General features: G+C 34.1%; 1 protein-coding gene across 7 annotated transcripts in view; it reads left to right on the forward strand.

Moving 5' to 3' along the window:
• Positions 1–26639, forward strand: part of FAM135A (family with sequence similarity 135 member A) — a 120564-nt gene that overhangs the window by 59212 nt on the left and 34713 nt on the right. For all 7 annotated transcript variants that reach the window (XM_042939138.1, XM_042939142.1, XM_042939139.1 and 4 more), the window contains 2 exons: positions 4099–4148; positions 9335–9490. In XM_042939138.1, coding sequence (XP_042795072.1) covers positions 4099–4148; positions 9335–9490 — 206 coding nt within the window. The remainder of the gene's footprint in view (positions 1–4098; positions 4149–9334; positions 9491–26639) is intronic.

The following is a 26639-nucleotide window of genomic DNA, read 5'->3' on the forward strand; positions in this document are numbered from 1 at the left end:
TCATTGTGATGTCTGTAGGTTTCATGCTTGTAGTGATGTCTCTGGTACTTTGTCTCACAGGATCCCCCTTAGGATCTCTTGTAGGGCTGGTTTAGTGGTGATGAATTCCTTCAGTTTTTGTTTGTTTGGGAAGACCCTTATTTCCTTCCATTCTAAATGACAGGCTTGCTGGATAAAGGATTCCTGGCTGCATATTTTTTCTGTTTATCACATTGAAGATTTCCTGCCATTCCTTTCTGGCCTGCCAACTTTCAGTAGATAGGTCTGCTACTTCCCTTATATGTCTCCCTTCCTATGTTAGGGCCCGTTTATCCCTAGCTACTTTCAGAATTCTTTCTTTATCCTTGTATTTTGCCAGTTTCACTATGATATGTTGTGCAGGAGATCGATTCAAGTTACGTATGAATGGAGTTCTCTGTGCCTCTTGGATTTCAAGCCTTTTTCCTTCCCCAGATCAGGGATGTTCTCAGCTATGATTTGTTCAGGTACACCTTCAGCCCCTTTCTTTCTCTCTTCTTCTTCTGGAATTCCTGTGATACGGATATTGCTCCATTTGATTGCATCACTTAGTTCTCTAAATCTCCCCTAGTACTCCTGAATTTATCTCTCTTTTTCTCAGCCTCCTCTTTTTCCATAATTTTATCTTCTAATTCACCTATTCTCTCCTCTGCCTCTTCAATGTGCACTCTGGCTGCCTCCATTTTATCTTGCACTTCAGTTATAGCATTTTTAATTCATCATGACTATTTTTTAGTCCCTTGATCTCTATAGCAATAGATTCTCTGCTGTCCTCTGCTTTTTTCAAGCCCAGTGATTAATTTTATGTCTATTATTCTAAATTCTTGTTCCATTATATTGCTTAAGTTGGTTTTGATCAATTCATTAGCTGTCGTGACTTGCTGGAGTTTCTTTTGAGAAGAATTCTTCCGTTTTGTCACTTTGGCTAGCTTTCTCTACCTTATGCATTTTAAAAGCTTGTGTGCTCTGCACCTGTGAGCACTGCTATATTAACGGAGGGCCATACACTGTCCAGGGCCTGGCCCTTCAGGAGGTGTTTTTTTCGGGGCTTGTTATTTGCTCTGTGTTGTTGTGGCTTTGGTCATTTTATTACCCTACTCATAGTAATATTTCGGACCCTACACCAGGTGTGCTTTGATTTGTTCCTTGGAGTAGCCCTGCTGATGTGATTAAGCGAGTATGCCAGTCGTGTGCCTCGGTACCTAGATCTAACACTTCTAAAAAACAATTCCCTGAGCATCTTAGCTTGAGGTCTCCCCACATTGTGCATGACAAAAAGGATCCAAGAAACAGATTCTTAACTGTAGAGAACAAACTGATAGTTATTAGAGAGGAGGTTGGTTGGGGCGGGGAATGGCTTAAATATGATGGAGATTAAGGAGTGCACTTGTTGGGATGAGCACTGGATGTTACATGTTAAGTGTTGAATCACTAAATTGTATACCTTAAACTAATATTATTCTGTACGTTAAGTGGAATTTAAATAGAAAGTTAAAGATCAAACCAGCCAAACATTCCCTTCAGGCAAAGCCTAATCTCGAACAAGTCTCTAACTCTTCAGTTTTATGAAGGCCAAGAGAGATGAGGAGGCTTCCAGAGAAAAGTTTGAAGCTAGCAGAGATTGGTTTATGAGGCTTAGGTAAAGAAGCTGTCTGTATAACAACAAAGTGCAAGATGACGCAGCAAAGTGTTGATATAAAAGCTGCTGCAAGTTATCCAGAAGATCTAGCTAAGATAATTAATGAAGGTGGCTACATTAAACAATATATTTTCAATGTAGACAAAATAGCCTTTTATTGGAAAAAGATGCCATGTAGGACTTCCACAGCTAGGGAGGAGAAGTCAATGCCTGGTCAAAGTTTCAAAGGACAGACCGACTCTCTTATTAGGGGCTAATATATTTGGTGACTAAGTTGAAGCCAGTGTTCGTATACCATTCCATAAATTCCAGGGCATTTAAGAATTATGGTAAATCTACTCTGTCTGTGCCCCATGAATGGAACAACAAGGCCTAAATGACATCACTTCTGTTTTCAACATAGTTTACTGAATATTTTAAGCCTGCTGTTGAGACCTACTACTCAGCAAAAATATGACTGTTAATTCATAATGCACCTGACCCCACAAGAGCTCTGATGGAGATCAGAATGAGATTAATGTTGTTTTCATGCCTGCTACCACAGTATCCATTCTGCAGCCCATGGACCAAGGAGTCATTTGGCTTTCAAGTCTTAATTTCATGTATTTCTTAAATAATAAGGCTTGAAAGCCATTTCATAAGGCTGTAGCTGCCATAGATGGTGAGTCCTCTAATGGATCTGGGCAAAGTAAATTGAAAACCTTCTGGAAATGATTCACCATCTTAGATGCCATTAAGAATATGTGTGATTTATGAGAAGTCAAAATCAACCTTAAAAGCAGTTTGAAAATTTATTCCAACTCTTGTGGATGACTTTGAGGGGTTCCAGACTTTAGTGGAGGAAGTAAGTACAGATGTGGAAAGTAAGTGCGGATCTAACAAGAGAACTAGAATTAAAAGTGGAGTCTGAAGATGTGCCTGAATTGCTGCAATCTTGTGATAAAACTTTAACAGATGAGGAGTTGCTTCTCATGGATGAGCAGTATCTAATACAGTATCTAAATACAATTTTATTTATATATTATGTGACTCAAATATTTGTGTTCTAATGATTTTAGTTATTAGTGGAATATTTGTTCACATCATAGGTTGATTGTGTTTACCACATAAATGTAACTTTATCAAATTTAAATGTTTTTTTTTTTCTTTTTATCAAATAGTATACGTTGAAGTCTATCTACCTTATGAGATAGTGAGCTGATGAATAAATTCAGGATGTTCTAGAATGTATTCTTGCGTTTGTGTGAGAATGATCAGTTAACAAGGTTTTGGAGCAACAAAACAATGGAGTTTTGTGTGATCACAAAAAGTTATATTATAGTTCTTGTAGGAGAACTCATTTTAGTTTGATTTCTGATTAAAAATTAGGTGTATCTAAACATATTTCAGGCCTTAGTGAAATTTCTTCCTTGCAAAAAGCAGGGAAACTTTCTGTTCTATTAGATTCTGTATTCCCTTCTAAATATTACCACTTTAATTTAAGTTAATCTGTACACCTCCTTGTAGAAGGTTGTAGCATACATTAAATAAATCAATTGTATGGACAAAATATACTTCAGTTTTAGACTGTCTTAGAGAAATCTGCATGTATTAAACTAAATTAGAAACTCAAAGATTTTTTCATTCATTACCATTATATAAACTTCTGATCCATGTATGTTTTAAGTGTTTTGGCTCTACAGATTAATTTGACTTGAATTTTTTAGGAACAGCTTTTGTTAAAAAAACAAATAAGGCATGTATATACTTAAGACAAATGTTAAACTGTTTGAAATTTGCAATGTATACAATGCAGTAAAACCTAATTATATGTTTTATCTTTTCTGTGATATAGTTGTGCAAATTACTTTAGGTCCACAGTCAATATTTCCTTGACAGTGTTAACCTCTTATGAGAACTGGAACACTAATAATAAGAACATAGAATTTAATAGGTTTAACATTACCTACATGATTAATGTGTTCATGACAGTATATTACATTGAAATTTACTTCATTGAATATAGTGCAGATATTTCTCAACCTTCTGGTTTTTTAAAGGTAATTTACACTTGACTCTCAAAAACCTGGGACTTGAACTGCACAGGTCCATTTAAACAAGTATCTTTTTTCAATAAATATAGAATAGGACTAAATGTATTTTCATTTATGATTTTCTTAACATTTTTTTCTCTAGCTTATTTTTTATAAAAATACAGTCTATAATACATACAATGTACAAAATATGTGTTCATCAACTGTTTATGTATTTATAAGTCTTCCTGGTCAGCAGTAGGCTATTTAGTATTTAAGTTTTAGGGGAGTCAGAAGTTAGACTGCACGGGGGGATTGATTCCCCTAACCCCTGTATTGTTCAGGGGCCAACTGTATTTAGATAATTTTAAAAATAGATTCAGATCTAATATTGAAATAGTTCCTCTAATTACTCTTTACTCCTTTCAGAGGAAATGGATGTAGAAGCTCGACTTACTGAACTATGTGAAGAAGTTAAGGTACTTGGATTTTTTTAAATTAACATTATCAAGTTATTTGAGTGGATTCTGTTTCCTATTCTAAATATTTTATCCAAGAAAACTTAATGATTTATTCTTCCTCAAGTGGTTGATCATAGTAGAATAACAGCTTAGTTGATAAAAAGTTATTTGGCTTCAGCATGAAGTTAACTTATTTTTAAAATATACATTATTCTGCATATGAATGAGATAGCAAAGACAACTAATTGTCAGAAGTGTGCATTTTCTTCAATTAGTTTACTCAAAAGAATTTCTGGACAAATTTTTAAATCATCCTTAAAATTACATATATTTACAAAATGATAGCTCAGAAATGAAAATTGATTTATTTCAGCAGACCAGTTTGTCTCAGACCATTTTTCCAGTAGTTTATTCTTGAAATTAAATTAAATTGATTTTTCTTTTTCCTTTTTTTTTTGTTTTTTATTTTGGTTTTTTTTTTTTTTTTTGGCCGTGAAACTAAATGTTCTATTTTAAGTATTCTATTTTAAGATTACTATATATTTCACTCTTGGTTAGCTACAAATCAGAGACATAAACAAAAATATATATTTGGCTTTGGAATGTATTTCTGTATGTAAATTTGGATAAGGACTAGACCACTTTGAAAAGGTATTTACCTTCTACTTGTAAAATTATACATATGCATGATACACAAGTAATTTTGTATCCTCTTCTAGAAGTTTTCCCCACAGCTCAAATAAGAGTATTTTCTTTAAAAATCAACAATGTTGTCATAATAGTTGCTCACAAGAACTTTAAACATTTAGAAGTAATCTTAATAAGATGTGTACAATTAATGTGAAAAAATCTTCAGTGTTTCACTGAGATATTTGAATAAGGTAACATGATACTTTTGAATGGAAAGAGAAACAGTCACTGAAAGATACCAGTTTTTCTTAAGTTAATAATTGATACATTCATATCAAAATACCATTGGAAATGTTAAAATTTGACTCACTGTAAAGAGCACTTGGAGAAAGGTAAAAATGACTAAGAAAAACCTTAAAAAATACATTTTTGTAGCGGGACTTGCCCAAATGTATGTTAAAATGTATATAAAACTAATGGAAATAGAGAATGACTTCTCTAAAAGAATAGAAAAACAGCAGCTTCTTGGTGGGGACTCAGTTCAGCATCTGAGTCTGTTTCAGCTCAGGTTATGATCTCACTGTTTGTGAGATAGAGCCCCACGTTTGGCTCTGCACTGACCACCAACCCTGCTTGGGATTCTCTCTGTCCCTCTCTGTCTGCCCCTCCCCTACTTATATATACATACAATACATATACTTTGTATCATATATATACATACACATATGTATGTATTTCAAACTGTTAACAATAATACAGACAAGAGTTGCATGAAGGATGGAATTGTAAAGGAAAATTTTTATTCTTTGCTCTATATCCATCTGTGCTAGATTTTAAAAATACTGTATGTATTGATATATTACTAATAATTTTTTAGGTACACATTTAAATTTCAGTATGTAAATGGACATCATAAAATTTAAGATCAACAACATATGGTAAATTTTGACAGCAAATAGAATAGACAAAAGATATAATATTTGAAGAGCTCTTTCAAATCAATAAGAAAACCTATAACCATTTTTTAAGTTAGTATAGGATACTCATTTACAAAATAGGTTAATAATTGAAACATATTCAATCTCACAATCATGAAATAAACAAAATTTTAAGTATTCTCATACCTTTTTTAACCTATCAGGTTGGCTGTGATTTTCTAATAATGTAATGCTTGTTAAGATGTGATAAGATACAGATTCTTATATTTCTCTCATAGATCTTGGAGATCTTTTTCAGATATTAATTTGGCAGTATATATTCAAAGCCAGGGTATTACTTGTCATTCAGTACCAAATAAAAAATCAGATTCATATACATTGTAATTTATAATGTAAAAATATTAACCTAAGTAAATACCCAATGGTAGGAGAATGGTTAAACAAGTTATGGGACACTTAGAGTCTAAAAAATGTTATACAGGGGTGCCTGGGTGGCTCAGTCAGTTAAGCATTCGACTTTGGCTCAGGTCATGATCTCACAGTTTTCGGGTTTGAGCCCTGCATTGGGCTTTGTGCTGACAGTTCAGAGCCTGGAGCCTACTTTGGATTCTGTGTCTCATTCTCTGCCCCTCCCCCACTTGTACTCTGTGTCTCTCTGTCTCTCAAAAATAAATAAATGTAAAAAAAAAATTTTTTTTTTTTTTTTTAATAAAAAAGTTATACAACCTGAAAAACATGCTTTCAAAGGGCACCTGGTGGTTCAGTCAGTTAAGCGTCCACTTAGGCTCAAGTCATGATCTCACAGTCCATGAGTTCGAGCCCCATGTCATTGGACTCTGTGCTGACAGCTCAGTGCCTAGAGCCTACCTGAGATTCTGTGTCTCCCTCTCTCTCTGCCCTTCCCCTGCTCACACGCTCTCTCTCTCAAAAATAAATAAACGTTTAAAAAAATCCTCATTATTCAATGGAAATGGCATAATAGTATATATGATTCTAGAGTTTTCTCTATGTATATAACTGAAAAAAAATTGAAGACTCCACGCTAAAATGAACTTAATTTTCTTTTTTGTTCTTCACCTGTTTTCCAAGTCTAATATTTAAGTAAGCAGCATTTTGTAATCAAACAAGATCAGTGACTGCTATGAAAAAGTACATATCCATAAAAGACAAGATGTTATTTGAGAAAATATTATACAAATGTAAGATCGTATTCCTACATTTATACATATAACACAATTTGTCAAAATTTTTTCTAATTTCCTTTTTAACATAAAAATATTTTATTATTATTTATATTTTGAGACATAGTGCAAAGATTTATGTAAACCAGAGGAGTAATTTATTTATGCTTGTAAGGATGCTTTCCTAATAATGAAAATACTAAACTCCTCTAAGAACCTTGGTGCCATGATTTCTGAAAAGGAAAATTAATAATTACAGGGTAGCTAGACAGCCTTGCTTTCAGGGGATTAAAAAAAAGTGTTGTTTACATTGTTCAACCTATGGTAAAACCAAGAGAATTATTTCTACATGCGTGGAGATTATACAAAGAATAGCATTGCTTGCCTTACACACTGCTGTTTAGTTACTGTCAAATGTTTATTCAAGTCATCTTTTTCTAAACTCCCTTAACACTATTCTTGGAACAAGACTGCTTGTTTCAACTTATTTTAGAGTACACTTTAATCTTCTGTTTGTTCTTAAGAGAGACATGAAAAACTTGTTAGCATCATTTCTAATACATTTATAAACTATATCCTGGGGCAAAATACATTTGTAGATTTATTATACATTGACGAATCAATATTTATTATATGTTGAGTCTTTTAGTTTCCATTCAGGAATTCTGGAATTTTTCAGCATTTTCTAGTTTGTCCATAAATTTGGGGGACTTTTTCCTTATCTGAAGTCTGTAATTCCTTATTCATTCATTCATTTATTCATTCAATAAATATTTATTGAGTGACTACTGTGTGTACTAGTAACCAAAGTCACAAAAGTGAATAAAACACAATCCATTCCCTTCTTAATAATTTTGCTGAATTTTTGTTTTATGTCCTCTCCGAGCTAGGATAGAAAAGAAAAGCCTACTGAATTGCAAACTTCAAAAATAAGTAAAAATAGGGGTGCCTGGGTGGCTCAGTTAGGCCCCCAACTCTTGATTTTGGCTCAGGTCATGATTTCATGGTTCCTAAGCTTGAGCCCCACGTTGGGCTCTGCCCTGACAGTGCACAGCCTGCTTGGGATTCTCTCTCCCCCTCTCTCTCTGCCCCTCCCTTGCTCTCTCTCTCTTTCTCAAAATAAATAAATAAACTTTAAAAAAAAGAAGTAAAAATAAACTGAGTAAGATTAAGTGTGATAAGCAACATTTTTTTTTTAAAGGGAGCATGAAGATATAATTAGTACTCTTTAGGATATGCTGAACTTGAACACATTTCTTATCACATTCAAATATAGTCATCTAGTGAGTGATGGCTCTAGAGTTCGGAAGAGATGTGGTCCAGATATAAAGATTCAGCAGTCATTAGTGTATGTGATAATTGAAACTATGAGAATGGCTTTCGATCTTAACCGGAATAGACTACTACCTTCTTTAGGATGGGGAAATGAAATCATCATCTATCTGTATATTTAAGGTAGATTTCCTAGTGTTACTAGCAATTGAAGACAAATTTTTCCAGCAAGATATAATCTGCCTGAACAGTGCTGCCTCAGTGAATTAAAGAAAGGCTTGCCTTCATAACAAAAATGCCTGTCCAAAAGAGAAGGAATTATTCTGATGTATAATATAGTCTTATTTTTCTTTGTTCACAAATCCTTATTTTACTTACGCAAGAGATCCAATGGCTTATAGAAGATTCTGCATTTTGTGGTATAGTTCATTACTTTTAACTTTTATCATGAGTTTAGGTGAATATTTAAATAAATGGGACAATTTAATACCACTATTAGAACCCTCATAAGAGCATAGTAAAATTGGTTATCCACTTTTGTTTCCTTACTAAACTGAGCTTCTCCTGTTAATCTTTGATGTAGATTGGAATGTGGGCCCTAGCATTTAAAATGTGCTCAATAAACAGTGGGTAAATGAATTGTTAGAAAAGAGAAAGAAGTGTTTGATGACTATAAAAGGACTACCAAGGGCAAAATAAAACTTAGAAACTTAGGATGAAGGAAAAGCAGTTAGTACTTTAGAAAGTATTTCTGTTCTTTTTGAGGAGTTACAGATTTTCTAAGTACTTCAGTTAGCAGATTGGAGGAAAAAATCTTAAGATTTCATTATCTTCTAACACTTCTATAACTTTCATCATGATTTGTACTTATGTTTAAAATTCTCAAGATTTTAGTGTTTGAGTTGATCATGCTCTTTAGAATCCTATGTGTAATTTTAAACTATATTTGACATTATTTTGGTAACAAGATATCTCAGATATTGAAATATCAATTAAGTTGCTGTAGTAACTGTCAAATTTTTTTAAAAAGCCATTGCTCACTTGGTCTCTATACATATGAGCACGTGCACACACACACACTTTTTAAAACTAAAAATTTGCCTTTGTATTGATGTTCCAATAACATTATATTTAGATATAGTAAGTCTCAGGAAGCAGTGAAGTTTTTTTCTTGTCATTTCAGAAAATAGAAAATCCTGATGAACTGGCAGAACTTATAAATATGAATCTTGCACAACTTTGTTCCCTTCTCATGGCTTTATGGGGTCAGTTTCTGGAAGTTATAACACTACATGAAGAACTAAGACTTTTATTAGCACAAGAGCACCATACTTTGAGGGTAAGTTAAAGAAGTGATGTTAGAACATTTTGATCAGTATTAATTGTCTTTGAATTTCATTATGAATAAAAAACCTGATTTTTACCCTTATGTTGATAAATTAGAAAAGAGACATTTACTGTTGTGTTATTGTTTGATTTCTTAAGTTAATAATAAAACAATACAGTTAAGCACATGATTTGTCTCAGTTACAACTCTTGCCAATAAGAAAAATCATCTAAGTGTAACTAAAATAGAAAACTATATGATACAGGCTAGCCACTGGAACCTAAGAACAGGTATTAGTCAGGTCTCATTAGAAACAGAAATCAGGAACAAGAGAGCCATCTTAAACTAGTCTAGACTCTTTCTCCGACTTTTCCTCCTTTTGCCTCATTTAGGAATGTGTATTACAAACTTGGAGAGTCAGGGGGTAGTAATCTAGACACATGTTTGCTGTAGGCTTACTATGGACCTTGTGCAGAAATTTTTGTACAATTTTATTGTATAGCTTATCAAGAGGCTTTGATATATGAAACATCTGACTACTTTTCCAGTCTTATCTCTTTGTATGCTCTGTACACACATTAATTTTCCTGACCTACTTACTAGTAGGTCCTTGAAAACACCGTGTTTTCTTTTTTTCCTTTTTCTTTTCTTAATTATAAAACATATTATCAAAATTAGAAAAGTACATAAAACATGCACATTTTAACAATTAATTAAAGGCACATATCCTTTTAACTCTCACCCAGATCAAGAAATAGAAAATTGTGAATACCACAGCAGTGCCTTGTGTGTTTTTTCCAATTTCTCTTCTCTCCCTGACATTTAGAAGTAATCACCATCTTGTCTTTTCTGATAAGGAGTTCATCACTTCTTTTAGTTTTACCATCTGTGTATGTGTTCTAAATAATACAAGTTGTTTCATTCTGTCATGTTATTCAGCCTATGTTACTGAATTCTATATAAATGAGATGATACAGTGTATATTCTTTTATATCTTCTTTCACTTAAGATTGTGTTTGTGAGGTTAATCCATGTTTTTATCAGTAGCTATAACTGTTCATTTTCATTGGTGTGATGTATTTTATTTGCATATACCCACAGTATGTGTATCCATTCTGCTGATGGACATTTGGATTACTCCTAACTTGTAGCTATTACAAACCAAGCTACTATGAACATTCTTGTACATACTCCCTGGCATGATAGTTTCTCTAAATTATTTACTTGTAAGGGAAATTGCTATGTCATAGGATCTGTATAACATCAGTTATTTACAAGCAAATGCCACACTATTTTCCAAAGTGGTGCCAGTTTTCACTGCCACCAACACTTGATGAGAGCTCTTGTTATTCCACATACACCCCACACCTCTTGATTTTTGGCAGACTTTAAATTTTGCCAGTCTGATACCATTGTAGTTTTAATTTGCATTTCTCTGATGACCTGTGAGGTTGAGCACTATTTTGTATGACTATTGGCTATGTAGATTTCCTGTTTGTAAAGTACCTGTTCAAATTGTTTAATCATTTTTCTATAGGATTACCTTTCTTTTTCATCTTGATTTGGAATACTTTTCTATGTATTGGCCTTTGTTACATGTTTTGTAAATAAATCTTCTCTTGTGTCATTGGTTTTTTTTTTTCCCCATTATCTTTGTGCTGTCTTTTGATAAATTAGAGGTCTTAATTTTAGTGTAAATGGAACAGAAGAGAAAGGCCAGATATAGACGTATCCATACTTGGACATAATATATCCAGAGCAACATATAGAGAAACCTCAAGATTTCAAGAAAAGTTGAGATTTTCAATAAATGATGTTGGGACAATTAGGTATTCATGTGGAAAAAAAATACTATGTAAAATTCAGTTTAAGGTGGATTGAAAACAAATATGAAAAGCAAAGTCATAAAGCTTATAAAATATAATAGAGAATTTACAGAAGAGTTACTAAAATAGTACAGAATAATCCTATATACTCTTCATCAGAATCACAAGTTACAATTTTGTCATGTTTATCATTCCTTCTTTTTATAGATAGGTTATACACACACACACACACACACACACACACACACACGGATTTTTTTTTTCCTGGATCATTTGTTTTTTAGAGGCATCATGTTCTTTTATCCATAAATACTTAAGGGCATATTGACTAAGAACAAAAATACTTTCTTACTTAACCATAGGACAGTGATCAACTTTATGAAATTTAATATTGATACAATATTGATATCTAATGCAAAACTCATTTGATATTTTATTGTTTGTCTTAATAATGTCCTGCCTGACTTTTCCCCTTTTCCAGGATCAAACTCAGGATCACACATTGCATTCAGTTTTCATGACCATTTAAATTCTTTAGACTCATTTAATCTGGAATAGTTCCTTGTATTTTCTTTGTCTTTCATAAAGAGTATTGGCTAGTTTTGTAGACCATTGTTCCGTTTAGGTTTGTATTATGTGTATTATGTTTCCTTATGGTTAGATTCAGGTGATATAGTAATAGTGGAAATATACTATATTTTATTTCTTTGTCAATCAGTTTTGGTAAATTATGTTTTTTAAGGAGTTTGTTCTGTCTAAATTTATTAATTTATTGGCACCAAATAATTCATAGTATCCTTCAATTATTTTTTTTAACATCTTAAGTATCTGTAGTGTTTTTCTGTTTTATTTTTGTTGTCAGTTATTTGTGCCTTTATTCTCTTTTTCTTGACTGGTCCCATCAGAAGTGTCATTTTACTAGTTTTTTCAAAGAACTAACTTGATGTTAATTGTCTCGTGTGTTTTGTTTTGGGTTTTATTAGTTTTCCTTTTGACTTTAGTAGTTCCTCTTACTTTCTAAAGGTTTATTTTGCTTTTTAAAGCTTCTATAAGTAGATGTTTAGCTTATTGATTATAGCATTTCTTTTTTTCTGCTTTATACATTTAAGTTGATAAGTTTTTCCCTAAGTACTGCTTTAGTACAAGTTTTTAATATGTTCTTTTTATCCTTTGGTTCTCAGTATTTTCTAAATTTTGTGAGCAGTTTATTCTTTGATTCAGGGTTGTTTAGAAGTTTTTTTCTCATTAGTATATAAAATGGTTTATAAAAATAATAAATACATCTATTCCTTCATTTTCTGGATATAAACATAAACAATTTACTAGTCAATGACAGGACTCCATAGGACTAGTCAATGATAGGACTTTATACACACATACTACCCCAAATGGGAAATCATGCAGCATACCAATAATAATTTGGTTGGGAAATCTTTGATTTAAAGCACTATAGGTAAACAAAACCATTTTAAAGAATACACTAGATATGTTGTCCTATATTTAGCAGTTGTTATTTTTGCCTTGCTCAGAAATCCAAGAAATTGAGTGCCTGCCCATAGTCTTCTGAAATAAGGGACCAGAGACCGTTCTTGTCCAAAAATTGCCATATTTTGTATCAAGTGACCCTGCAATTTGAATTAGAGGTTGGCACTTAGACCAAAGGTAGTCATCTACAGCGTGAACATAGAGAAGACTGGTAATTTTTGAAGGTGGCTGCTGCATTAACTCTGCTGATTTGGAGCATTTTCTATTAGAAGAATGACTGAATAAAGTATTCAGATCATTTGTCTTGAATAATTCAAACATGGGACACAAAAGAAGAGACCCAGTTACTAAACAGTGGCAGAAATCAAGAGAAGGTCATAGACAAAAGTCATGAGACAATAGAAGCCATGAATAAACCATTTATTACAAGATAGGGATGAAAGTAAAGAGGAACAAAAGCAAAGCAGGGAGAGTGTCAGAGATAGAGAGGAACGTGAGAATGGAGAAATGACTAGAAAAGGAAAGACCAAACACTGGTTTCTGAACTGCTACTAGAGTGATACTAGGATATTAGTCCAGGAAATGAACAGCATTTCAGTTTCATAAGAACTGGCTGTTTGGCTGCAGAGTCACTTCCTTGGATGTCCTTACTTTATATCCTTATAAAAATCCCACACAGCCTGAGATTATCTGACCACATCTCTGTCTCTTACTAACTAAAGAGCCTGTATTTCCAAGGCTGTGTTTCTTTGTTTCCAAATGTATTGATTTCCTGGTTGTCTTTTTATTGTTGATTTCTAGTTTATCTTCATTGTGGTTAGAAAAGTCTGTGATTTCAGTATTTCAGTATTCTTGGAGACTTGCTTTATACTAGGAATGTGTATTCATCAGATTGCTGGGTTAAGTGTAAAATATGCTGGGTTAAGTTTATAGATCATTTTGTTCAAATTTTTCATATTCTTCATGAATTTATGGCTGCTAGTGCTATCAACTACCAAGAAAAGTGTGGTAAAATCTCCCATTATGGTTATAAATGTGTCTTATTTGTTGTTACCAGGTAGTAAGTGGCAGAGATGGGATTCAGACCCAAGCAGTATGGTTCAATAGCCTGTGTTCCTTACCGTTTGACATACTGCCTCTCAAGATAGAGAAGGGAATTATAGCAAGGATCAGAGGCAGCTTTGTAGCATAATATTTTATGAGGTTGGGGTTGTCCTGGGTAGAATAAGAACAAGAAGGTAAGCCAGTAGAGAAGCTGATGAACGCAACTTTGAAAAAAGGGAGCAAAGAAGGAAGGCCAAGATAAAATTGGGTTTATGGAAAACTAAAATGTCAAAGATAAACTGAACTTTTTCCTAGAGCTTCGTTTTTCTCACTCCATTCTAGATAATAAAAAATGGCCTATTTAACTCCTAAAAGAATCAAGGAAAGGTAATTAAGACACAGAGAGAAAGTGCCCTAGTGTTACTTAACCAGGAATAATAAACCTTGCTCTGTCATGCCCTGCTCTGATGTATATCACAAAAACTGGAAATGGTGGTATATTATGTCCTTTGATTCCCATTTATGCAGTTAAATAGGAACTTTGTTCATAAAGTTTATCAGTATTCTGAAAATACATTGCTAAGCCTACAGTAACCGAAGTAGTCCAAAGGTCATTCATTGTTTGTACTGGGACAGAATTGGCTGTAATAAAGTGTATAGGCTGTCTGATAATGTATTTAGAAACAGCGCAATTGAACTAAGTTACAGAAGTGAACGTATGATATGGAATCTCTTGTTGGAGTGGAAGCAAATAATGAGGCAAAGAAAGAGTTGGACTAAAAAGAGGAAATGTAATTCTATACTTGATAAGAACAATGTAATGAATTAGTTTAACATTTGTTCTACCATGTTATGTGATATCAAGATTCAGAAAGGACAGATTTTCTGAATCTTGGAAAATTAAGTCAACCAGACTGGTAGAATTTTGTGGTTACATGCCATACACATTCACATTAAAGCATAGAGACTATTATGTATGAGTGATTCCAGTACCCCATATTACATAAAGATGAAAGGCAGTAATATCAGCATCATGGCAGTATAAAATGTCTTTTGTTTTTGTCCCACCCACAACAACAAAAATTTAGCATCTATCCATGAACAAAAGTGACTGTGGGAGCTGTGGGATCTAATACCATATACTAAGGAACCCTGGAGGCATCTCACCCACCTGTGCATTGGATAATAAGCAGAAGGATTTCAGTCTTGACCCTGCAGTGGCCTGTTTACCAGCTCTTGATGCTCGTGGCTACAGTCTGGGAACCCCTGGGGAATTAGATTTAGATAGTTACCCAGGGTTGAGAGAACCTTTACAGAAGTTCATATTTCCAGAAGAGAAGTTCCAGTATTCCATTGGCAAAAAAAAAAAAAAAAAAAAGTACAAGTTTGGATGCATTAGAATTCTAGCAAGAGAATAGCTTGTCTTTAAATATATCATCCCTTGCCCAAAATAGCACAGCTTAGGTCTAAGAGAACCCTTCTTGGCCTGCGATTTTTCATGCAGAGAAAAAGGAGAAAGGATGAGTTGAGTACCCAGCTTCCCTAGCTGTGCAGGACATTGCCAAAGTGGCTTTTCTCTCTCTCTCTCTCTCTCTCTCTCTCTCTCTCACCCCATCTAGAGTTCTAAATCAGGAGTTCCATGACTTGGGGGGTAAAGTGGAAAGAGACTGGGAGAGTGGCAGATGGGTCTCTCAGAAAGCATTAAAGGGACTCATACTTCTCACTACATCACAAACTCCGTTAAAAGTTTGCTCATGAGCTACTTGGACAGCCTCGGCTGTGGATCCCTCCAACTGGCCATGGGTACCTCCACCATTCCATATGCCTCACCCACACCCTCCCTTCTACTCTGCATCTGGCTCCCTATGTGCACTGCTGAAGGCAGTGACAAAAGTAAACTTTGGCAGATCTGTAGCTGCAGGCCAGGAAGAGACCGTAAATGAGCTGTGGCATCACATTTGAGAAATAAAAGATAGGCAGTCAGCACTCAGCCTGATATGTTGCAGGAAGGAGAGAAGGAATACAATATTAAAAAGTTTGCCAAAGAGGGAGCAAGAAATATAGAGCAGGTATATCCATAGAAAGTCTGAGAAAACCTCAGAATCCCTGTCAAGACTGAGGAAATATTTCTGCCCCGAAGACAGTAAATACTGGAGGAGGTGACTGCTACTTCAAATGTTAAGGTAGAAATGCAAAACTCCAAGGAACATGAAACATCAGGGGAAAATGACATCACCAAAGGATCATAATCCTCCAGTAACCGAAACCAAAAACAGGGAGATCAGAAATTTACCCAATAAAGAATTCAAAGTAGCCATTTTAAGGAAACTCAGCTACAAGAAAACACAGAAAGATAATTCAACAAGATTAAGAAAGCCGTGCACAAAATGAGAAGATTAACAAAGAGATAGAAATCATTAAAAAAAAAAAAATCAAAAGCAAATTCTGGAGCTGAAGAATTTGGTGAATGAAATGATAAATGCAGTAGAGAGCATTCACGACAGAATGAACCAAACAGAGTCTGTGATAAAAGATAGGAACTTGAAATTCCAGTCAGAGGAGAGCAAAGAAAAAAAGAATGAAAAAGAGTGAAGAAAGGCTTCCTGATCTATGAGATACCAGCAAAAGTAATAATTTGTAATTATTCAAGCTCCAGAAGAAAAAGAGAGGGAGAAGGGAACAGAAAGCCTATTTGAAGAAATAATTACTGAGAGTGTCCCAAACATGGGAAGACATTTGGATATCCAAGTACATAAAGCTCATAGGTCACCACCAAACCAACTAAATCTAGGGAGATCCCCTCCAACACACTATAATAAAACTGTCAAAAATCAAAATCAAAGAGATAATATTGAAAGTTGCAAGAAAAGAGAAGATTGTAATCTACAATCAGTGGATTTGTTAGGAAAAACAAAGACTGGAAGAAGAAAGCTACAAAACAGCCAGAAAACAACTAATGAAATGGCATTAATTAATCCTTACATATCAGTACTCTAAATGTAAATGGATTGAATTCTCCAACCAAAAGTCATAGAGTGGCTGAGTAGACAAAAAAAGAACCAACTATATGCTGCCTACGAGAGACTCACTTCAGCTTTAAGGACACACATGGGCTCAAACTGAAGCAATGGAGAAAGACATTCAATGCAAGCAGAAACCTAAGAAGAATAAGGATAGCTATACTTGTTTTTTTAAGGTTAGTTGTACTTATATCACACAAAATAGACTTTAAGTCAAAATGATAATAAGAGACGGGCAACTAGGTGGCTCAGTCGATTGAGCATCCAGCTTTGGCTCAGGTCATGATCTCCCGGTTCGTGGGTTGGAGCTCCGCGTCGGGCTCTGTGCTGACAGCTCAGAGCCTGGAGCCTGCTTCAGATTCTGTGTCTCCCTCTTTCTTTGCCGCTGCCCTGCTCACACTTGTCTCTGTCTCTGTCTCTCAAAAAGTGAATCAACGTTAATAATTTTTTTTAAAAAACAATGAAAATGAGATAAAGAAGGTCATTATATAATGATAAAGAGGTCAGTTCTTCAAGAAGATCTAACCATTTAAGTATATATGCACCCAGCATTGGAGCACCTAAATATACTAAGCAGATACTAACAGATCTGAAGGGAGAAATAGAAAGCAATACAGTAATAGTAGGGGACTTCATTACCCCACTTTCAACAATGGATAGATCATCCAGATAGAAAATCAATGAGGAAACATTGGGCTTGAACCATACTTCAGACCAAATGTACCTAACAAATGTAGATAAAATACTTGATCCAACAGCAGCAGAATACACTTTTTTCTCAGGTGTACATGGAAGATTCTTAGCAGATTTTAAAAGATTGAAATCATACCAAGTATCTTTAAATCACAACAGTGTGAAACTAGAAATCAATTAACAGAAGGAAATCTGGAAAAATCACAAATATGTGGATGTAAAACAGCACTCCTAAATAACCAATGGGCCAAAAATCTCAAATAAATAACCTAAATTTACATATCAGGGAACTAGAAAAAGAACAAACTTAAGCCCAAAGTTAGCAGAAGGAAGGAATTAACAAAGATTATAACAGAAATAAGACCAAAAAACAATAGGAAAAATCAACAAAACTAAGAACAAGGTCTGTTTGTTTGTTTGTTTGTTTGTTTGGAAAAGATAAGCTCAACACTTTTAGCTAGACTGAGAAAATAATTTATAATATAAAATGAAAGAAGATAGAGTGCAACTGATAACCACAGAAATACAAAGGATTATGAACAATTATAAACCAACAAATTGGATGAGTAAAGAGATTGAATCGTTAACCAACAATTACTCATCAAAGAGAAGTCTAGGAAAAGATGGCTTCACTAGTGAATTCTACCAAATATGTAAAGGATTAAAGCTAATCTTTCTCAAATTCTTCCCAAAAAAATCAAAAAAGAACACTTCCAAACTTTTTTACAATGCCAACATTAGCCTAATACTAAAGCCAGATAAAGAGAATATAAGAGAAGTAAACAACAATCCAATATCCTTGATGAATGTAGATGCAAAAATTCTTAACATAATATTAGCAAACTGAACTGAACAGATTAAAAGGATCATACACCATGATCACATGGGATTTATCCCTGGGATGCAAGGATGCTTCAGTACACACAAGTAAATAAATGTGATATACCACATTAATAGAATGAAAGATTAAAATTACATGATCCTCTCAATAGATGCAGAAAAAGTATTTGGCAAAATACAATATTCTTTTATGATAAAAACTCTCAACTGGATATAGAAGGAATGTACATAATAGTAATATGACAAGGCCACAGCTAACATCATACCCAAGGGTAAAAAGTTGAAACCTTTTCCTTTACTATCATGAACAAGACAAGGGTGCCCATTTTCATCACTGCTATTCAACAAAGTACTGGAAGTCCTCATTAAGCAATTAGACAATAAAAAGCAATAAAAGACATCCAAATCAGAATGGAAGAAGTAGGGGTGCTTCAGTGGCTTTGTCATTTCAGTTTCTGACTCTTGATTTTAGCTCAGGTCATGATCTCGTGGTTTGTGAGATTGAGCTCCACATCTGGCTTTGCACTGACATCAATGTGGAGCCTGCTTGGGAGTCCCTCTCTCCTTCTCTCTCTCTTTCTGCCCCTCCCCCACTCACTTACGCTCTCTCTCAAAATAAACATTTTAAAAAAAGGAAGTAAAATTGCCTCTGGTTACAGATGATATGATTTTATATATTAAAAAATGCTTGTGACTTCATCAAAAAACTGTTGGTATTAATCAACAAATTCAGTAAAGTTTTGGGCTACAAAATCAATATATAAAACTTAGTTGCATTCTGTACACTAACAGTGAAATACTTGAAAAAGAAATAAAGAGAAGAGTCCCATTCACAATAGCATCAAAAATAAGAAAATACTTAGGAATAAATTTAACCAGAAGCTATAAGATCTGTTACTGAAAACTACAAGACTTTGATGAAAGAAAATGACAGAAACACAAATGGAAAGATATTCCATGTTCATTGATCAGAATTAATATGGTTAAATATCCATCTATAGTTTCAGTTCAATCCTTATCGAAATTCCAAGAGTATTTTTCACGGAAATAGAAAATCACCGTTCTAAAATTTATATGGAACCACAAAAGACCCTAAATAACCAAAGCAAGACTGTGAAAGAAGAGCAAAGCTGAAGGCTTCACATTTCCTGATTTCAGACTATATTACAAAGCTGTAATAATCAAAACAGCATAGTACTGGCATAAAAATAGGCAAATAGACAAAAGGAACCAAATCAAGAGCCTAGAAACAAACCTTTGCATATATGGCCAACTTATATTTGACAAAAGAGCCAACTATACTCAATGGGGAATGGTGTCTTCAATAAGAGGTGCTGGGAAAACCGAGTAACCACATGTAGAAGAATGAAATTGGACCCCTACCTAAAACCGTTCACAAAAATTAGCTCAAAATGGACTAAAGACTTCAACCTAACACCTGAGACTATAAAACCCCTAGAGGAAAACAGGGAAAAAGCTCCCTGACATTGGTTTTGGCAGTGATATTTTGGATTTGACACCAAAAGCAAAGGCGTAGGTAAATAAGTGGGACTACATCAAACTAAGAAGCTTCTACACAGCAATGGAAACCGTCAACAAAATGAAAAGGCAACTTAGTGAATCGAGAAAATATTTGCAAGTCATGTATATGATGAGCTTAATATTTAAAATATATGAAGAACTCCTGCAACTCAATTAAAAAAAAAACTGATTAAAAAATGCACAGAGACACTGAAGAGCCATTTATACAGACATGCAAATAATCAATGGGTACATGAAAAGATGCTCAGTGTCACTGATCATTAGGAAAGTGCAAATCAAAATCACAATGAGTCATCACCTCATACTTGTTAGAATGGCTGTTATAAAAAGCCAAGAGATAACAAGTGCTAGCAAGGATCTGATAAAAAGGGAACCCTTGTGCACTGTTGGTGTGTATGTAAATTGGTGCAGACACTATGGCAAAACAGCGTGGAAGTTTCTTAAAGTCTTAAAAATAGAACTACCATATGGACTAGCAATATCACTTCCAGGTACATATCCAACGGAAAAGAAAGCAGGATCTCGAAGAGATACCTGCACTCCCATGTTTATTGCAGCATTATTCATAATAGCCAAGACATGGAAATAACCTAAGTGTCCGTTAATGGATGACTGGATAAAGAAGATGTGGTATATTTAGGTTTCCCATACTATCACTTTGCTTTTGTGAAAGACCTCCACTAGTTACCTGTTTTTGCTAACCAGAAGAAATACCAAGAAGATTGTTGGTTTTATGAAATGGTTTTATGACCATTTATGAAATTGTCATTGCTTTCTTACTTTATGCCAATTCAGCTTAAGAAAGGTTTCATAGTCGGGGGGTGCCTGGGTGGCTCAGTCGGTTGAGCATCTGACTTCACCTCAGGTCATGATCTTACGGTTTGTGAGAGTTCCAACCCCACATCGGGCTCTGTGCTGACAGCTCAGAGCCTGGAACCTGCTTCAGATTCTGTGTCTCCCTCTTTCTCTGCCCCTCCCCCATATGTTATTGTTCTCTCTCTCTCTCTCTGTCTGTCTCTCAAAAGGAAATGTTAAAAAAATTTTTAAAAAAACTCAAAGTTTTCACTGGAATCCTCTGTTTTTAGATAGTGGGAGAAACCTGTATATACAATGGAATATTATTCAATTATTAGAAAGGACATCCTTCCATTTGCAACAACACAGATGGACCTTGAGGGCATTACACTAAGAGAAACACGTCAGGGAAAACCAAGTACTGTATGATATCACTTACATGTAGGTTCTAAAAAAGCTGAACTGATAGAAACATAATAGAATGGTGATTACCAGCGGTGGAAGGGTGGTGTGAAATAGGGAGCTACTGTTCAAAGGGTACAGACTTCCAGTTATAAGATAAATAATTTCTGGGGATCTAATTTATATCATGGTGTTTTAGTTAACAGTACTGTACTGTATACCTGAAAGTTGGGAAGAGAATGGATCCTAAATGTTCTTACCACAAAAAAGAAATGGTAATTATGTGACATGATGGATGTGTTAGCTAATGCTTAAGGTGGTAATCATCTTGCAGTATATAAGTGCATCAAATCAATACCTTGTACTCCTTAAACATGTATGTTGCATGTGGTATGTCAGATATGCCTGAGTCAGTATAGCTGAGAAAAAAGGTTAAAGGTATTTAATATCAAGTGAAAGATGTCTTTGTCATTTTAAACTGAGAAATGGAATTATCAAGGAAGATAACTTACAAAAAGCAAAAAAATAAATTGAAAATCAATAAATTATAATGAAGTTTCTATGTGTCAAGAACTATAAAGAATCTGAGATCTGTAAAGGACTTACAAGCACATAAGGTAACCTGTAACCTAGCATACATTTATTGATGCATAGGGGTCCCACATTTGCAGTACATGTCCCATTTTGTAATGGACATGGGCATGCATGCTATTTACTCCAAAGGGAATCTTTATCTACCAAGGCTGTGAGCAAATCTGCTCTTTGCTCCTGAGGAAGACGTATCTCTGTCTTCCTAGGCTATTCTCAATACAAACATCCTTGAAAAGATAGTCTGTAACAAGGACAGTCAATGTTTCTGCTCACAAGACTTAGAAATGTGAGACCCTGAAGAATTGTCTTTCAACAGTGTTTATGGAGAACTTATTTTCACCAGTTTATTTCCTCAACAGTTTCACTGATCTTTATTGCTAGTGCTTCCAAAGATGCCTCTTGTGTTACAGTGCTTCCCATTATACCATCAGAGATGCCATATTTAATGTGTATTGTAGCTTGTGCCTAGAATTGTTAAGTCCAGTGTTGAGATCAACATATGCCATTTACAGGTTTGGAGAGCCATGTTGTGTGCTTTGTACTTTGTCCTAGCATTGCAGACTTGTATTCTGCCCTGAACAAGCTCTTGTTAGGGCTGCTGAAGTAAGACAGAATAACAGTTGATCTGGCATTCTTTCAGGGACAACTTGAATAAATCTTTACTTCTGTCCTACTAAATAAATACCTTGAGTTGACAGATAAAATACAGAGTACCTGATTAAATTTTAATTTAGGTAAGCAATGAATAACTTTTAGTATAACTTTTAGTATGCAGTATTTGGGAAATACTTACACTAAAAAAAATTATTTGTATTTCAATGTCCTGTTTTGTAGAATTGCCAGATATAGCAAATAAAAATATAGGATGCCTAGTTACATCTGAATTTTAGGTAAGCAACAAATAATTTTTCAATTTAAGTATGTCTGGTGCAACCCTATCAAATAGGATACCAAAGCGGATTTAACCTTGTTTTATATATTTTTGGATTAATGAAGTATGTCTTATGGAGGTGCAGAAAATGGGAAAGAATTCCTTGGTCAAGAAGAAAATAATTTTGAGCTTAGTAATCTTGTGTGGAAGCAGAACATGTGGTAAACATGGCTTTACTCAATATGCACTGATATTTATGATCCTAACCTAAAGCAAAGAAATCCAAGTTGATGTAATGTTTTTGCTGTTTGATTACTTAATATTCTTTGCTATTACTCATTTAAACTCTTCATTTAACGAGCCTTTCCTTAGACTGTAAAATGAAAATAATTTGCTTTATAAGCCTTCGTAAAATAGTATTTCAAAGTATACAATTGTCAGAATTAGGGAAGTTTTAAGAATTTTCATTGATCTCTGTATATTCCTCTGAATTTGTTAAAGTTGATTTATTTTGGGAGAGAGGGAGAGAGCGTGCATACACATGTGAGCAAGCGTGAACAGGGGAGGATCAGAGAGAGAGAGGGAGAGAGAGAAGCCCAAGCAGGCTCCACTTTGGGCTCTCCACTGTAGAGCCCAAAGCAGGGCTTGATCTCAGGAACCATGAGGTCATGACTTGAGCTGAAATCAAGAGTTGGACACTTAACCAACTTGAGCCACCCAGGCTCCCCTCCTGTCAATTTTAGTGTGAACCTAAAACTGCTCTAAAAAAGTAGTCTTTAATATTTTTTAAAGAAATCTTCATTGGACATCCTCATATGCAAATTTCTGTGCCCTGTTTGGCATCTATGTTTTATTCAGAGTTGTGCCCACCTTTGCTCCCATAACCCTATTTTCTTTGAGTAACATCTCTTCTACCTTGTAGTTGCATATTTAGTGGTTCTCCCATAACCAATGACTAGAAGCCAAAGGATTCATCTTAAAATTGGAGAGAGAAAGAGCTATTTTTTCTTTCTGGTTAGATAGAATACATTGTTGTGCTCTTAGAAATGTAAAGTTTGGGTTGTTTTTTTTTTTTTTTTTTTTCTCCGTAGAATGTTCAGGACCATAATAATTTATTCATGTATTTTTACTTAACAAAGTATGTATAACAATTATTATCTTCCAGGCATGAGTTGGCTTACAAATGTTAACTAATTTAATCAAAATGCCGTAAAGTAAATACTTTATGATACTCATTTTACAAAAGAATTTAGAAAAATGAAATAACTTGGCCAAAGTCACACAGCTTGTACATGATAGAGAGGAGATGCAAACCCTTGCAGTAGATGCAGATCTGATATTTTTATGTTTCATCTGTTTCCCATGCGTTTTTAAAATATCAAAAATGAGGTAAATTAAGACTTCAAACAAAATAGTCCAGACTTGTAACTTTGGAATACCATTCATTCTGATGCTGGTGTGCTATGCTATTCATATTTTAAAAATAAAAAGAAACACAGTCTCAAACATAATTTTCAGTGATCACTTTCTAATGCAAAATATGATTTTGTATTTTTTTTCCCAGTTGATGTAAAGAGAAAGTGCCATTTGCATTTATTCCCTGGGATTATAAAAAATCCTGTGGAACACTAAACATACCACAGATGATATAATAGCTAGAAAATCAAAGCATCATTTATTGACAGCACCACAAAAAGAGAATAGTCAAAAGCATAGGTTATATGTAATATAATGGCTATAGGTAACTCTTGTCTGAGACTGAATTTTTGAAGAGATGGGTTTAGATTAGTTTAGTTTTCTTTTTTTACATAAAATTTACATAACCATGTCACATGTACAACTTAGTAGCATTTAATACATTCACAATATTGTACAACCATCACCTCTGCCTGATTACAATACAGTTTAAACACCCCAAAAGGAAACCCCATACCCATTAAACAGTCACTCCCCATTTCCTCCTCCCCCCCGTTCTCTAGCGAACACTAGTCTGATTTATTCATTCTGGATGTTTCATATAAAGGTAATCGTGCAATATATGACTTTTATGTTTGGTTTCTTTCGCTTCATTCATTCATGTTGTAGCATATATCCGTCCTACATTCCCATTTTTTTTTAATTTTATTTAAATCCAAGTTAGTTAATAGATAGTGTAATAATGGTTTCAGGAGTAGAATTTAGTGATTCATCACTTACATAAAATACCCAGTGCTCATCCCAACAAGTGCCCTCCTTAATGTCCATCCCCCAACTAACCCATCTCCCCACCTAACACCCCTCCAGCAACCCTCAGTTTTCTGTGTTTAAGAGTCTCTTATGGTTTGCCTTCCTCTCTGTTTTTCTCTTATTTTCCCTTCCCTTCCCCTATGTTCATCTGTTTTGTTTCTTAAATTCCACATATGAGTGAAATCATATATTTATCTTTCTCTGACTGACTTATTTCACTTAGCTTAATACCTTCCAGTTCCATCCACATTGTTGCAAATGGCAAGATTTCCTTCTTTTTGAAAAGAGTAATATTATTTCTCCAAGTAATATTCCATTGTATATGTATACTACATCTTCGTTATCCATTCATCATTCAGTAAACATTTGGGCTCTTTTCATAATTGGGCTATTGTTGATAGTGCTGCTACCTTTGCTTTCCATGTCTGGGGCTCGGCTCTTTTAAATCTTGAGTAGGGCAAGATTTGTTATTTTTATTGTGGCCAACCTACTGGGTTGCACAGTGGTATTTCATTGTGGCTTTGATTGGCATTTCACTAATGACTAATGATACTGAGTATCTTTTTGTGTGCTTGTTGGCCATTTGTATATTTGAGAAATGTGTATTCAAAGTCCTTTGCCCATTTTTTAATTGGTTGCCTTTTGTTAATTGAGTTTCAGGAGTTCTTTATATATTCTGGAAACTAGACCATTATCAGACATATTATTTTCAAATATTTTCTTCTATTTATGGATTGCCTTTTTTACTCTCTTGATAGTGTCTCTTTATACACAGGGCATCAGGACAGGAAAAAAAGTCCTAAACTAATTTTTTTAATAAAAGGGTCTTATAAATTAAGGCCAATATATTCAGCAGTTATTTTCGTAGTAAAATTTTTAAACAATATAATTTAACCCTTTTTTTAATTGAAAGAAAGCGTTATCGTTAGGAGTCCTACCAATAAAATTTTCTTGGAATCATTCATTTATTACATACAGTTGGAGAAAATCCACATAGCAAGGGAAAAATGGGTTTTTTAATTTAAATTTCCTTAATGTATATATCTATGTTACAGTTAGATTTTCATGCCTAATATCTATGTATGTATGTCTGTATATATATGTATGAATATATGTCTGTGTGTGTATGTATATATACATAATATATATAGTCCTCATAGAGGCTTATTAGCACAGAAACTTTACATTCAAGAGATCTAAATTTTATAAATACTAATACAAGCTTCTTGAATTATCATTGGTAACATATTTTTTAAAACCAGGCATAAAATATAATCTCTGCCTCTTCTGTTTAACCACTTAACTGGAGAAAAACATGAAAAGGAATAAATTTTATTATCTCTAATCAATATTGTCACATATGCTTTTAATGTAAGGTGAGGTTCCCCTCTCCCAAAGAAAGGTATCCTGTAAAAAAAGAAAGATTTCCTTTCTATTTAAGCCCTTATAAACATATTATTGAGTGCTCTCTCAACTTTATTTTGAACATAAAGTAAGAGAAAAAATTTATTGTCTTCAATATAAAAGGAAATAAAGTCAGAGATTAAGGTTGTATGAAACATGGTGGCAAGTAAAAGATAGAGTTTCTTAAATGACGTTAAAGAGCATTCCAAAACAAAATGCTCAGGGAATAGATCACTAAAGTTCTTATCACTATTTAGAGACTGTTTAGAGAAGGCATGTTAGCTTAAAACACCTTAGGCTATGACAGTGTTTTAAATGATTTTACAGGTTACCTGATAAGATCAGTAAAAAAGGGAGTCAAAGATATGTACACCTGATAAGATCAGTAAAAAAGGGAGCAAAGATTGCTGGGATTGAACTTT

The sequence above is a fragment of the Panthera leo genome, chromosome B2 (assembly GCF_018350215.1).
Source record: "Panthera leo isolate Ple1 chromosome B2, P.leo_Ple1_pat1.1, whole genome shotgun sequence".
NCBI classification, from domain to species: domain Eukaryota; kingdom Metazoa; phylum Chordata; class Mammalia; order Carnivora; family Felidae; genus Panthera; species Panthera leo.